This window comes from Ambystoma mexicanum, chromosome 2q, assembly GCF_040938575.1.
Source record: "Ambystoma mexicanum isolate Mex_15411 chromosome 2q, UKY_AmexF1_1, whole genome shotgun sequence".
In the NCBI taxonomy this organism is placed as follows: Eukaryota; Metazoa; Chordata; class Amphibia; order Caudata; family Ambystomatidae; genus Ambystoma; species Ambystoma mexicanum.
Genome location: NC_090924.1, coordinates 1,283,594,120 through 1,283,607,717, shown reverse-complemented (window position 1 = coordinate 1,283,607,717; position 13,598 = coordinate 1,283,594,120). Strand labels below are relative to the sequence as shown.

At 49.8% G+C, this 13,598-nt stretch overlaps 1 protein-coding gene across 2 annotated transcripts in view; it reads left to right on the top strand.

Moving 5' to 3' along the window:
- Positions 1-13,598, top strand: part of TOPBP1 (DNA topoisomerase II binding protein 1) — a 1,370,800-nt gene that overhangs the window by 479,489 nt on the left and 877,713 nt on the right. Inside the window, exon 14 of one of the 2 annotated variants that reach the window (XM_069648712.1) lies at positions 12,840-13,126. In XM_069648712.1, coding sequence (XP_069504813.1) covers positions 12,840-13,126 — 287 coding nt within the window. Of the gene's footprint in view, positions 1-12,836; positions 13,127-13,598 lie in introns of both variants that reach the window. The other variant, XM_069648711.1, reaches the window with a different exon arrangement.

The window sequence follows — 13,598 nt, the reverse complement described above, 5'->3', positions numbered from 1 at the left end:
CCTTGTGCAGAATCCTTTCCATCCGTAGTTTCTTACGAGTCTATAATATTCACTGTTTGAATACTGTGAGGGCACCCTTGTTGCATATAGTCATTCTGTAGGTAACAAATCACCTGGTCCCATTCGTCTTTGAACCTTTCCTGGGCCCCCTGTAGATGATATGATACCCATTCAAGGGAAACGAAGTTCCAGACTTTTTGCAGCCAGTCATATACCGCGAGTGCTGAGTTTTTCTTCCATAATTGGACAATCGACAGCCATGCTTCAATTACAAGGATCATAAAGCGCCTTTTTTGTGCCTGTATAAGATTTTCCGGGCCTGGCTCCCATATCCCCCCATTTTCCCCTACCTGTTTTTTCACTTCCTTTCAGAAATGTTGTTACTGGTCAACTCCACCAGATGCGCTTCCAATCTCCCTTCCCTGTGCACCCTCTCCAACATCTATCTGAGGTTGTCGGGACCATGGAGTGTAACCTCTCTGGTGTGTAGTGCCATTGAAGGATTTTCTGCCCTATCTCCCTCACTTGTATCGAGCGTGTACGTTTTGTAATTATCCACCACGTATATTCCCACAGCTTTTTTATTATTGTTGCCCCTAGAGTTTTTCCCATTTCCCCATGTAATTCCATCTGATTTCCTCCCACTGCGTATTCAAGAACCTATATATGCTCGAGACTAGTTTTGCTAAACCCATGTTTGTTGTCAAATATGTCTCAAAAGGTGTCAATTGTCTATTGGTCGCTTGTTTCATGTGGGGGGCAGCCAACCAATGCTGAAGTTGTGTGTATTTAAAGCTATCTGCCCCAGTGTTTGGGTACATTCTTGTAGTGTCATCAATTTCCCCCCGTGGTACATATCTTTTATTGTCCGACACCCAGCCTTTACCCACTTCCCATATGAGTTTTTCTCCATCCCTGGCTGAAATTCGGGATTCACGAGTATTGGTAGGAATGGGGAGGGGTATGGTGACAACGCCCCACGTTTAATTGCTGCATCCCATATCTCTATTCCCACCCCCTTCACTTCACAAATCCTAACATTCTGATGCCTATGTTGACCCTTCAGCCATAGTAGTCCCGGTAGTGGGGATGCCTCTATCGCCCTATCCGGTCCTACCCATATGCGTTGTGGCGTTTCTGTGCACCATTCCTTCACCACCCTCAATTGTGCCGCTTCATAATATCTGTGGAAGTGGGGGGAGTGCTAATCCTCCTTGATACCTTGGTGCCGTCATTGTCTGCATCGCTATTCTTGGGGTCTTGTGTTTCCATATATACACTTTTACTGCTTTATTCACTGATTTAAGGAATGCCTTCTGGATTCTGACTGGTAAGGCTTGAAAGTGGTATAGTAGTTTTGGTAGCACCACCATTTTAACTGCCATTATGCTTTCCCACCACGATATGTTAAAAGGGTTCAATTTCCCTATGTCTGATTTAAGTCTCTCTAATAAGTCCGGGTAGTTTGCTTTGTACATTTGGCCTAGTGGCGACGGGATGGGCCTTCCATCACCACCCCCTCAGGCCTCCCCGCACGACGAAATCGGCTCTTTTCACGCCATGATTGCCAGGGCATCCAAGCTCTTCGAGCTCTGCCCCGAAGAACAGAAGAAGGAAGGTTTCCTCTATCAACGGCGTGAGGCCAAAAGGAAGACCGTCCTCTCCATCCCGTTACTTGATGACATCAGGGACGAGGGGCTGTTGCTCCTGAAGAACCCGTCCACCACCCCTGCCAAGAGAGACCGGTATGAGAAGAAGTACCGGGTCCCGGATTCCACCTCTCTGTGCCTTTAGGGTGCAGCTGACCCCGGATTCGGTCGTCTCGGCGGCGGCCAAGAAGAAGGCGGCGGGGGCTACGGCTTCGACTTCAACCTCCCCCCGGACAGCGAGGGGAAGAAACTGGACGCCATGGGGCGACTGGTCATCTCGTCGGCGGCGACGATGATTAAAATGGTCAACGCCCTAGCGATTGTGGCCCGCTACGACAGGGAGCTTTGATTTAAGATAGCTCCGCTGCTGGACTTCCTCCCGGACGACAAGAGGGCGGAGCCCCTGGAGATCCTACAGGAATGCGAGGTGGCGTCGGACCACGCCATAACATTGAACACGGACATTGCTGACACTGGTTTCCGTCAGTTGGGCAACAGTGTTTGTCTTCGACGGCGTGGTTGGCTCAAGGCGACAGATTTCCGCCAGGACGTGCAAACCAGAGTTTTGGACATGCCCTTCGACGGGAATAACCTCTTTGGCAGGGCAGTGGACGAATCGATGCAGGCCATCAAGGCCGACACAGAGACAGTCTGGGCCTTGGGGGGTTTTGCAGCAACGACAGCCGCCTTTTTGGAACGCCGAAGGCAAGCAAGGTGCCTCCAAAGGATTCGGCAGCGGCTCCTCGACGTACCAGGCGGCCCGCTCCTCGTCACAGGAGGCCTACAGAGGACGCGGAAAGTCAGAAGGACCTCGTCATCGTCGCCAAGGAGGCCAATGCGGCAAGGCCGCTGCCAAGCAGGACTGAACCGTCCGTAGAGTCGGGCCCCCACCTGAGCACCCCGGTGGGAGGCCGGGTGGCGAAGTTAGTCAGCGTGTCGGAGTCCATCTCCACTGGCCGATGGGTGCTGGATGCCCTGGCCAGCGGGCACACTCGAGTTTTTAAAGAAGTGCCCCGCATTCCACCTGTGGCCAGGAAGGAAAACCACGTCCCACAACTGCTGCGGTAAGTAAGGACGATGCTGAAGAAAGGAGCCATCAAGCTCGTCCCAAAGAGGCTCTGGGGCTCCAGAGTATACTCTCGATACTTCCTTGTCAGAAAGAAGACCGGTGGTTGGCGACCCATCCTGGACCTTTGTCTTTTAAACAAGTACATAAAGGCCCAGAAGTTCTGGATGGTCACCCTCCAGTCGTGCTGGGACAGCTGGAGGAAGGCGACTTCATATCGTCGCTGGACTTGGAGGATGCCTACTTTCACATCCCCATTCTAAAAGGACACCGAAAGTTTCTCAGATTCGTAGTCCAAGGACGGCACTACCAATTCAAGGCCCTTCCCTTCGGACTGAAGTCGGCGCCCAGGGTATTCACCAAGTGCCTTGCACCAGTGGCGGCACAGCTGCACCTGCAGGGGATCCACGTCTACCCCTACCTGGACGATTGGCTCATCCGAGCAAAGACAAGAGATTTCGCCGTCGGGCACACAGCGAAGACCGTCGAGCTGCTCACGGATCTGGGATTCTCCATCAACTTCGCCAAATCCCACCTGGTTCCGTCGCAGGTCGCACTGTTTCTGGGAGCCAAGCTCGACACAGTAGCGCGACTGACCTCACCGTCGGAGGAAAGGAAAAAGGCCATCATGGGAAAGGTGCAGCGGCTGTTGACCATGGATGTGGCCAGGGTGAGGTCCATCAAGTCCCTTCTCGGCATGATGTCCTCGTGCATCTTCCTAGTGCGCCTGTGCAGAATGCGGATGCGCCCACTGCGAGAGTTCCTCGATGCCCGTTGGATGCAAACGGCGGGCAGCTTCGAAGACAGGATCTCGCTCAACGAGACCTTCTGCCAAGCGATCCGGTGGTGGGGCACCGCACGCATCTGGCGGCGGGTATGGACTTGCAGACCCTGACACATCAGGAGACGGTGACGACGGACGCCTCCCTGGAGGGATGGGGAGCGCACACAGGAGATCTCCATGCAAGAGGCCTTTGGCTCCCGGAGGAGAGGTCAATCCATATCAACGTACTGGAACTCCGGGCCGTGTTCTGGGCCATCAAGTCGTTCCTTCTGTCCCTCAAGGGCAAGGTGTTTAGGATCTTCACCGACAACACCACCACGATGTTCTACATCTGGAAGCGGGGAGGTAGCAGATCCCCAGCCCCATCAAAGAGGGCGCAGGATCTGTGGCACTGGGCCGTCGCCCAAGGGATGTTTCTGGTACTCTTCCACCTGGCAGGAATAAAGAAAACCACTGCCGACTCACTCAGCAGGGAGCTGCGCTCGTGCCACGAGTGGGAACTACGACAGGATCAAGTGGATCTGCTGTTCCAACGATGGGGCAATCCCCAGACCGATCTATTCGCGACGGCGACGAACACCAAGTGTCAGAGGTTCGCCAGCAGGTTTCCCCAGCCGGGGAGCATGGGCGATGCCTTCTCATTCCCATGGGACGGCCTGTTCCTGTATGCGTTCCCGCCGTTGCTGCTGTGACTCATCAACCAACTCAGACCGTCCCGGTCCAGGATGATCCTCGTCGCACCGGCGTGGCCGAGACAGATCTGGTTCCTGGACCTTCTGGACATGTCAGCGTCTCTCCCCACCCCCCCAGTCAAACTGCCGAGTGACGCGGATCTCCTCGCCAGAGAAGGAGGCGCCATCCTCCACCATGACCCGGGGTCGCTGAACTTGCAGGCCTGGCTCCTGCAGCACTAGAGTTTGGAGGGTACGATATCCCGGCGGACTGCAAGGAGGTGCTTGCAAAGGCCAGAGCGTCCTCGACTCTCAAGTGCTATGGACATAAGTGGAAGAGGTTCTCTGTCTGGTGCCGTGCACAGAAGATTAATCCTCTGCGGATTACGCCTCCCCCCCCCCCCGGGTGCTGCCGTACCTACTGTCGCTGGCCAAGGCGGGGCTAGCCCACGCCTCCATTAAGATACATCTAGCGGCCATCTCCCGCTACACCAGAACTCCAGGACAATCATCTCTGTGGTCCCATCGTCTGGTGAAGGAGTTTATGAAAGGATTGTTCCGATCATTCCCGCCGGTGAAGGCTCCAGCCCCGGCGTGGGAGCTCAACGTGGTGCTGAGCAGGCTCATGGGGCCGCCATTCGAGCCTCTGCATTTGCCTCCGCTGAAGTTCCTCTAGTGGAAGACGCTGTTTCTTGTGCCCATCACCTGCGCCCGACGAGTGGGAGAGATCCAGGCCCTCTCCTGTAAGCCTCCATACCGGTCTTTCCACGAGACGAGGGTGGTGCTGAGGACGCACCCCTCCTTCATGCCCAAGGTGCCATCGGACTTTCATCTCAACTAACCCTTGGTGTTACCCGTTTTCTTCCCGTCACCTTCGTCGCCGGCTGAGAGGACTTTGCACTCGCTGGATGTAGCTAGAGCGCTGAAGTTGACCGCACGACGAGCCTTTGGAAGATATCACAACTGTTTAACTTTGGACCTGTGAACCAAGGGTAGGCCCTCTCGAAGGCTTCCATTTCCAGATGGCTCTCCGGCTGCATCATGCACTGTCGCCGGTTGGCAAGCTGACCGTTGCCCTGCCATCCGAGAGCCCACTCGACCAGAGCGATCGCTGCTCCCATGGCATTCTTGTCTGGCGTGCCCCTGCTGGACATCTGCAGGGCTGCTGCGTGGAGGTCGACGCACACCTTCACGAGATTCTACTGCGTCGACCGGGATTCCAGGAAGGAGTCCAGGGTCGGCCAGACAGTGCTGCGCAACCTGTTCGCCTGAAGGTGGGCCTGGTGAGGAGGTAAGAGTTGCTGAATGTTGAGTTGATGAAATGCTTAATGTTGAGCCTTGCCACCTTCCGTGGTTGTGTATGTGGGTACTGCTATGTATTCTTATATTCATGAGCATGTGAATCCATGCCAGACCCCATGCTGGAGAAGGAACAAGTTACTTACCTGTAACTGTTGTTCTCCAGCATGGGTCTGGCATGGATTCACATGCGAACCCTCCCTCCTACCCCTCTGCGGCTCTTCACTTGGTCCTACTGCCACTTTCCGTGCTACCAAATCTGAAGATGGCTGCTAGGGGAGGGACTTAGGTGGAGGGCAGTCATTGGCTGGGGGCAGTATGACCCAGAGACCAGTGATTGGTTACTAGTAGAAAGACAGTTCAGAAACGAAACTGAAACTGATTTTTTCTTTACTGAGGATTCCCAGCCTGACAGGGAATATATTCATGAGCATGTGAATCCATGCCAGACCCATGCTGGAGAACAACAGTTAGCGGTAAGTAGCTTGTTCCTTTCTAAATATTTCTCCCGTTTTCCTGTGCATGGGCTATCTGATTTGTACAATATTTGATAGTAATCCTGTAAGATCTCCCCCATGTCCTCCTCTTTTGTCTTGATCGGCCCAGGTCCTCCTGAAGCCTCATGACTGTTCTATTATTCTCCTTCGCTTTCAGTTGTCATGCCAGGAGCTCATCTGCCTTGTTGGCTTTTATATAGTACCAGTGTTATGGGTAAAGGATCGCCTTTCCTGTTTGTTTGTTACGCAACATTCTTAATTGGCCCTGAACATGTCTTAAGGCTTGTCTCCATTTCTTAGTTGGACACCTTGACATTTCCCTTTGGATATCTTTTAATTTCCCCTCCAGCTCCTCTTCCCACCTGCACCTTTGTTTGTCTCTGCCCGTTTTAAGGGCTATTTATTCCCCCCTCAAGACTGTTTTAAATGCATCCAAACAATCACCTGATGTGTGGCCCACCCTATTGCTTTATTTCCCCCCTGATGAAGTCTACTATGACTATATCTCGTACAAGTTCTGAGTGGAACCTCCACTTCCATATTCCCCTGTTAGCATGCCCTATTAAAAAAAGTTGCTGTGACCAAGGCATGGTCCGAAAGAGAAATAGATCCTACATCAATGTCTTTGACCTTACCCACTAGGCCCAAATATAATCAATCCTTGATAGTGAGGAATGTACCTGGGAATAATATCCCTGAGCTTGTCTCCTTACCGCCCTCCAAACATCATGAAGCGCCAGGATTTCCATTTTGTTTTCAGGGCCCTTGATGATGCTAAACCCCACCGAGAGTTCCAGGATTCTTCACCCCTCGTGCCCCATTGGGGCCCTTGCTTCCTGTAACATTGGCGATTCCTACCCCATTAGTGGGGTCCCGTTATTGTTCACCTCCCGATTCTTACTTGTCTGAATACACAGGCTGTCCAAGACGGATGCACTAGGAGGCCTCATCAATAGCACTCCGACCCTGAACCATTCAAAGCCTCAACCGACCAGTATCACATTAGATAACAAGAGAATAGATAGTACCAACCCAGTTCAACACCCGAAGAAAAGATTCAGACACACCTATCACTCCATACAATACTCACTATGATACAGCTGGATCCGCGCAGCACCACCACAGCGAGACAACCCATAAGGAAGCACCAACAACCCCACCCACAGGGATACAGCTCAAACGGAACCAGAAGTACATGAATCAGGATACAGACCCCACTAATCCAACCCTCAATTTTCTGCATACTCAACCCACACAACCATTTCTCTCCCAGCAATCCGCACACACTTTACCACACCGCATCAATAACACATAAGCAGCACCTACAGCACACAAGATCTCGCCCGATCAGATAGTTGCACCAAAGCCCAGCACTGTGTATACCGAGCTGAAGCTGCCAACAGCCCACCACTTTTCCCACTCCCCTCCTCCCGACTAACCCTATCCGCTCCTTCATGTTTACAGATCTGCCAGAGCGCCTAGGGACCAATTCCGTTAGTGACGGTGCGCTATATAAGTACCTTTAACATAACATATGGGCTGTGTATTCAGTCTCAGGCCTCTTGTGATCCTTCAATTCTTATTTATTTTCCTACTTCCACTCGCGACCTTTTTTTCATTCCCAAGGCTTCCTGCAGGTTTTGTCCCCCCTCGCTGCTCCTCATCTGCATCCCGCATGCCTCCTTGCAGATTCAGAATCATTTCACCTTCTTCACATGTTGTGATTCTGTGCTGATGCCCTTCCCACGTAAACAGTAGGAAATGTCCATTTGTACCTGGTTTGCTTTGACGCTAGAAATCTCACCACTGGGCCCATCTGCCTTCTCTTTTGGAGTGTGGTTAGTGCTAGGTCTTGGTATAGTTGCACTGCTTCTCTGTTGATTCGGACTTGGCCTGCTATCCCCGCTTTGCACGGGAACGTTTTCTTCTGACCATAGGATGTTATTGCGACTCGAACATCCCGAGGTCGTGCTCCCAGTTCCCCTGCTCTTGGTGGGCCCACTCTGTGTATCCGGTCTATCTGCACTGCATCATCTGTCACTTCCGCACACATTTATACAAACAGTTGCTGGGTTGTTGACTTAAACTCTTTATCTTTCACCCTTTCCGATCTATTTTTTATTCTTATATCGGACCTCCTATAGCGATTTTCCAAGTCCTCACTTTGTATCTCCACATTTTGTGTCATGCGTGCTATATCTTCCAGGGTCGCCTCCATCTTCTGTGAATCCTCTTCCAAGCTTTGTAGAGCTCCTTCTATTGTGTCCGTTCTTTCTTCAAGCTTTGCGACATCGGTTTTTAGTTCCTGTATTGATTGCGTCATTTCTACTTTTAATATCTCAAATTTTCTTTGAAAGGAAGCCATGATCTGATCCTGGAACTCCTTAAACCAGCTTTGTATATCTTCTTTGCACATTGTGATTGTGCCTGCTGCCCCTGACTCTTGATTTGGTGAAGTTTGCTTTTTGCCTCCAGCCCTCGGGTTCACTGACAATTCCGTACCCCACATTTGTTTTATTCTCGCTGCTTGTTTCAATTGGTGGGTTTGGTGAATCGCTGCTGCTACCGCCTTCCCTCTTGTCTTGGACATGTGGGTGCTGTCCACCGTTGGTGTGTGACTGAATCCTGTCCTGACCTTTTCCAAGATTCTGCGTCTTCCGCTGTCTGTTTCTCATCCACCTATGCTCCCTGCCCAGATTTTGTCAATAATTTAAGGGTCCCCGACACCCGTTTCTTATCACTGGACTCCTGTCTCTTGCTTGTAGCTTAACAGTTTGTCTATTGTCTCTTTTAGCTCACTCTTCCACAGAGTGGTCGGTATGTTGGGTGGCCTCTGTGCCGGTAAATTACTTATGTCTCCAGCTGCGGGTCTCCAGGTGGCCTTATGCCACGCTGTTGTTGCGTGCTTTGTGTGGGGTATCCTGCTCACCTTCGACTTTCATGTACTGTCTTGACCCCTGCCCCAGCGTGCCTTAAGTTTCTTCTGGATGGCTGTTTTTTCTATTCTTGTGGGGCTCAGCACTACTGTCTCTTTGGGTTAGTCGGAGTATATTGAGGTCTTGTTGTTCACCTTCCTTTTTTTTTCCTTCGGGGGTGCAGGGCTGTGCGCTCGAGGGCTCAACGGTTGATGCCGCGTCTACTCGCCTGATCCAGACCGCGGGTTGCACCTTGGTGTTCCCTCACGGTCCGTCGCCTCTCTGCTCTTTCTCCTGCTGGAGGCCACTCCTCACCTTACCTTTCTGCTTGAGTGCCGCCTTTGATGTGGCTCCATTCACGTACTGCAGCCGGTCCCTTCCTCAAGTGCGGCGCTCCTCTCTGCTATATCTCGTTCTTCCGCGGGATTGTGAAGTTCGTCGCCGTCCGCTTTCCGTCCAGGGACGAATCTGTCTCCTTGTTGTTCTTGTGTGGGGCGGGGGGGGGGGGAGTCGAGGTTGATCTCCTCACCCGGAGTCTAATTCCGAAGGTGCTTCCTCTTCCCTTTGGCAATGAATGCTGGTTTGCCTTGCCTGTTACTGCAGAGCTGGCCACTCGTCCCTTGCTCTGCGCGAAGACCTGGCCTTCCCTTCTGCACCGCCGGCTTGGTCGAGGCCTGGAGGCCGATCCACCTAGGTCTGTTCCGTTATTCCTCCAAGAGGCGTTGTCAAGCACCTGATAACTTTCTGCACACCTCTTATCCGTTGTCTCTCAGGGGTTTATTATCTCAATCGCCCATGTTCCTCTTTTTTTTCTCCTTCTTTGCGGCCCTGTGGATAGAGGCTCTCAAGCACGTCCTCTACCCACCGTGGCCATATTGGAAAAATCCCCTGCTTGATTTTAGACGAGGAACGGGCTGTTTCCTTGCCATAATGGGCTTCCAGACAGTTTTGGGCGACCTTTAGGGAGCAGTGGACCTTGGGAGACCATCTTTTCTTTTTTTGTGTTCCCTTTCGGCTTCTATTATTGCTTTCTCTAATCCAGTACATGCCTCTTGCCTGCGTTTTCGATAAGCCAATGAGTGGGCTATAAGCTCCCCCCTGATCACAGCCTTCATGGCGTTCCAAGTGTTTGCAGTTGAGGTGAGTTCTGCAGAGTTCTCCTGGAAGTAGGTTTGGATTGCTTTGGCGATGGCGTCTTTTCTTGGGTCGTATAGGCTGCAATGAGGTCTTGTGGGGTTCGGGGTTATGGAAACGGGATGTTAGATGGACTGGAACAAACATGGTCTGATAGTTTTCGGCAGTATGCTTGCTTCATCAACAAAAGACAGGAATTGGGGGTTCGGGGGGTGTCGGGAGCAGGCCGATGCGGGAGGAGGTTTGGTGCACATGTAAAAAGAAAGAGACGTCCTTTTCTTCCTGGTGTAGTACCCTCCAGGTGTCAACCACCCCTAGAGTCTTGAATAGGTCCAGCAGCCCCATTCAAAGTCCCTTCTGGGATGGCGGGTGGTATTTCTCCATTGGGGGTCTGGAACCCTGTTGAAGTCGCCCCAATGATCACTTGGCCTTCAATGAAAGGGAGAAGCTTAGATTCTAGTTCTATATAAAAGGCTTCTTGGTGCTTGTTGGGTGCGTAGACGGAGACCAGTGTATATAGTTGCCCAAACAACATACCTTTCACTCCTGTGTAGCGTCCTTCCGGGCAGTACAGCATTTCCATCTCCCTGAATGAGGCCTCTTTCGCTAACAGGATTACTGTGCCCCCCCTCTTCAAGCCATTGGAAGCGGAGTATTGAAGTGGGAAGTTTCTGTTGCAGAGATGGGTAAAATCTGTTGGCTTCAGGTGAGTTTCTTGTATGAAGGCCACTGAGCTGTTAAGGTCTTGCAAGCGCGGAGGATGGATTTGCGCTTCTCAGGTGCATTAAGGCCCTTCACATTGTGCTAGCCAAAGTTTAGTTTCTGGTGGAGTGGGGGTTCTGTTGGAGGGTTCGAATCCATCACATATGGGGGGGGGGATCCGGGTCAGTTTTGTCCGCCATCGAGTTTTGTCGGTTTGAATCCCAATCTGCAACCAAGTTTTTAACTTTTGCATTCAACTATGGAGCTGCGGTAACAGAACGGCAGCTGAAGTCCAACTTGTTAACATTAACCATAGCGTGAAACTGAAGTTAGGGTGTATACCCTTTGGCCGGACATAGGCTGTGTGAAGCCCAGGTTTGAGAATGTTTGTGATTCCCTTTTTAGTGGTAGGGAACCCAGTGTGAGCCGTCATGGGAAGAGCGTGTTCGGTAATGCACCTTTCGTCTTGCATTAATGCCGTTAGGGGTCTAAGCTCTCTCTGTCTCTGTATCGTTGCCACGGCAAGGTTTTGGAAGATGCACAGAGGTGCCCCCTGAAGTTTTAGGTCTCCCTGCGTTTGGCTGGCTGCTAAGATTGCCTGTTTCGTTGTAAAGAAGTGTACCCATCATCAGTCTTGATGTGAGGCCATGTGGTAATGTCTCATTCTTAGAGTGCTTTCCTTCCACTCTATTAGAGAAGGGTTCAGCTTTAGAATTGTTTATTTGCTGTGTGATTGCCGCTGCACTGTAAACTCATATCAAACCAGGGATCACTCATTCTCAGCCATCTAGGGACAACTATGTTTGACACTGTCTCTTACTTAATCTGGCAGACAAATTGGTTTGGGAGCATTGAGATTATCCCATCTCCCATTGCCCAGCCTCACTTTTGTGTTCACCACATTTACATGTACACTGCAAATCCTGGCACTTCCACTTTTTGTGCTTTGGCTTTGTCATTTGTCACACCCAGATTACTCTCAGGATTGATCAAGCAGGACATTTAATAACCTTCTCTGTTGAAGGAAGTGTCAACACTTGAGACTTGAGCACAAGTCCACACTTGAGCACATCTCTCTAGTACCACACTTGCATTGCTCTAGAAACGATCTACATCAAAATGTGCTTGCCATCATGAGCTGATTGTTTGCATATTCCTTTGCGTGACCCAATTACCATTGAATAAACATGCACCCTGAGTCCACTATCATACAATCCTTCCTTTAACCCCCTTGTAACTAGCCATATTTGTCCATTTTGTTTCTTTCTTACCCCTCTTTCCTGCTCAAATGTTCCCATTTTCAATACACGCTACAGACCATGGTCTGGCTTACCGCTGGCAGTATATGCCACTATCTGGATAGCTCTTGGTGCTTTAAGGCATTTATGGTAATGATGCGTGTGCAGATTAAAAGACTCTTAACATAACTACTGTTCTCTTGGTTGATAGTTCTGTTTCCCCATACCATCCTCCCACTCTATACAGGTGTGTTTTTTGGAGAGAGAAAATGCTTGGGAAGGGAAAGCAACCGTAAGCCATGATGGGCAGGGCCAGGCACGTTCATCCACACATGCTCAGTGGATACTCTTTGTCATTTTTTCTGATATTCAGCAAAGGGTGTTCTGATCATTTTCACAAGGATGTCAACAGTATTGAAAAAGCAAACTGAACACTAAGAACAATAGTTCCTATATTGAGTAACACTTAGTTTACCCTTTGTAGCTTGATCATAAAAAAAGATGCTTATTTCCATGTTCATGTCGCACCAATAAACCAATCGGCTTGTGCCAGAAAATAAGAGATTGTCTGAATGCCCTACAAGGTGATAGGTCGGTTTAAAAGACGTCCCCAGGGAAATATAACAAATACTCTAGAACAGGGTTGCACACAATTCTGGCTTGGGAAATGTTAATGAATTATGCTTTTCTGTATCCTTAATTTTTACCACTTGTTCTTAAAGTATTTTGATGTGTAAATACGCTAGTCTTTTAGCTCCTGTCACCCAGACTCTAGAAATTAAAAAGTGTTGCTTTTTTCATGGCACTCATTCATGGTGCCATTTAGAAGAATCCAATTAGCTGTTAATGGTTTTCTTTTTCTATTGTTTTCTAACCTTAAGAAGAAAGCTTTGTAAGTCAAAGTTACCCAGCGGAAACACGTAAAATCTCTTCAGACACACCAGAAAGACCTCTAAGTCGCCCTGAATGTCTCCGAAGAGCAGCTGTAACTCCACTTGATATGAACCGTTTCCAGAGCAAAGCTTTCCAATCTGTAATGTTACAACATAACAAGGTTCCATCACCTGAAGTTCAAATGGGAGTACTTCAGAAAGAACCATCTCTTCACTTGGACACACCTTCAAAATTCCTCTCCAAAGACAAACTCTTCAAGCCATCCTTTGATGTGAAGGTACATTTGCTTTCATTTTTTATATTGATTGTTGAAAATAAAATAAATATGCAAGTGGCCATTACTAGCTGTGAAGAGCTGGCACTTTCCTCATTAAGCCACAGCAATAACTTTTTTTCTGTTTCTCTCGGCTATGTGGAAATGCATGCATTACTCCCATCCAGTTTTTTGCAGATCTCACCACTGAATCAGTTTTCTGTTTGTGTGGTGCTCAGTATTGGTATTTAATACCATGTATTGATGGTAAGTCGAATTACAGACCAGCTTTGAGCCTCATGGTTAGAAAGTCGAGCTAAGATTTATTGTACATGTATGCACTAGTTAATAGGTTGCAGTTACTCTCGAGTATATAAATAAGACCACCCACCTCATGCACTCCAGCTCAAGCCCCCAACTGAAACATTCAGATCATTCACATTTCCCTAAGTGGTCAGTGAAACACATGCACCAACAATCTATCAGCATTCCTAGA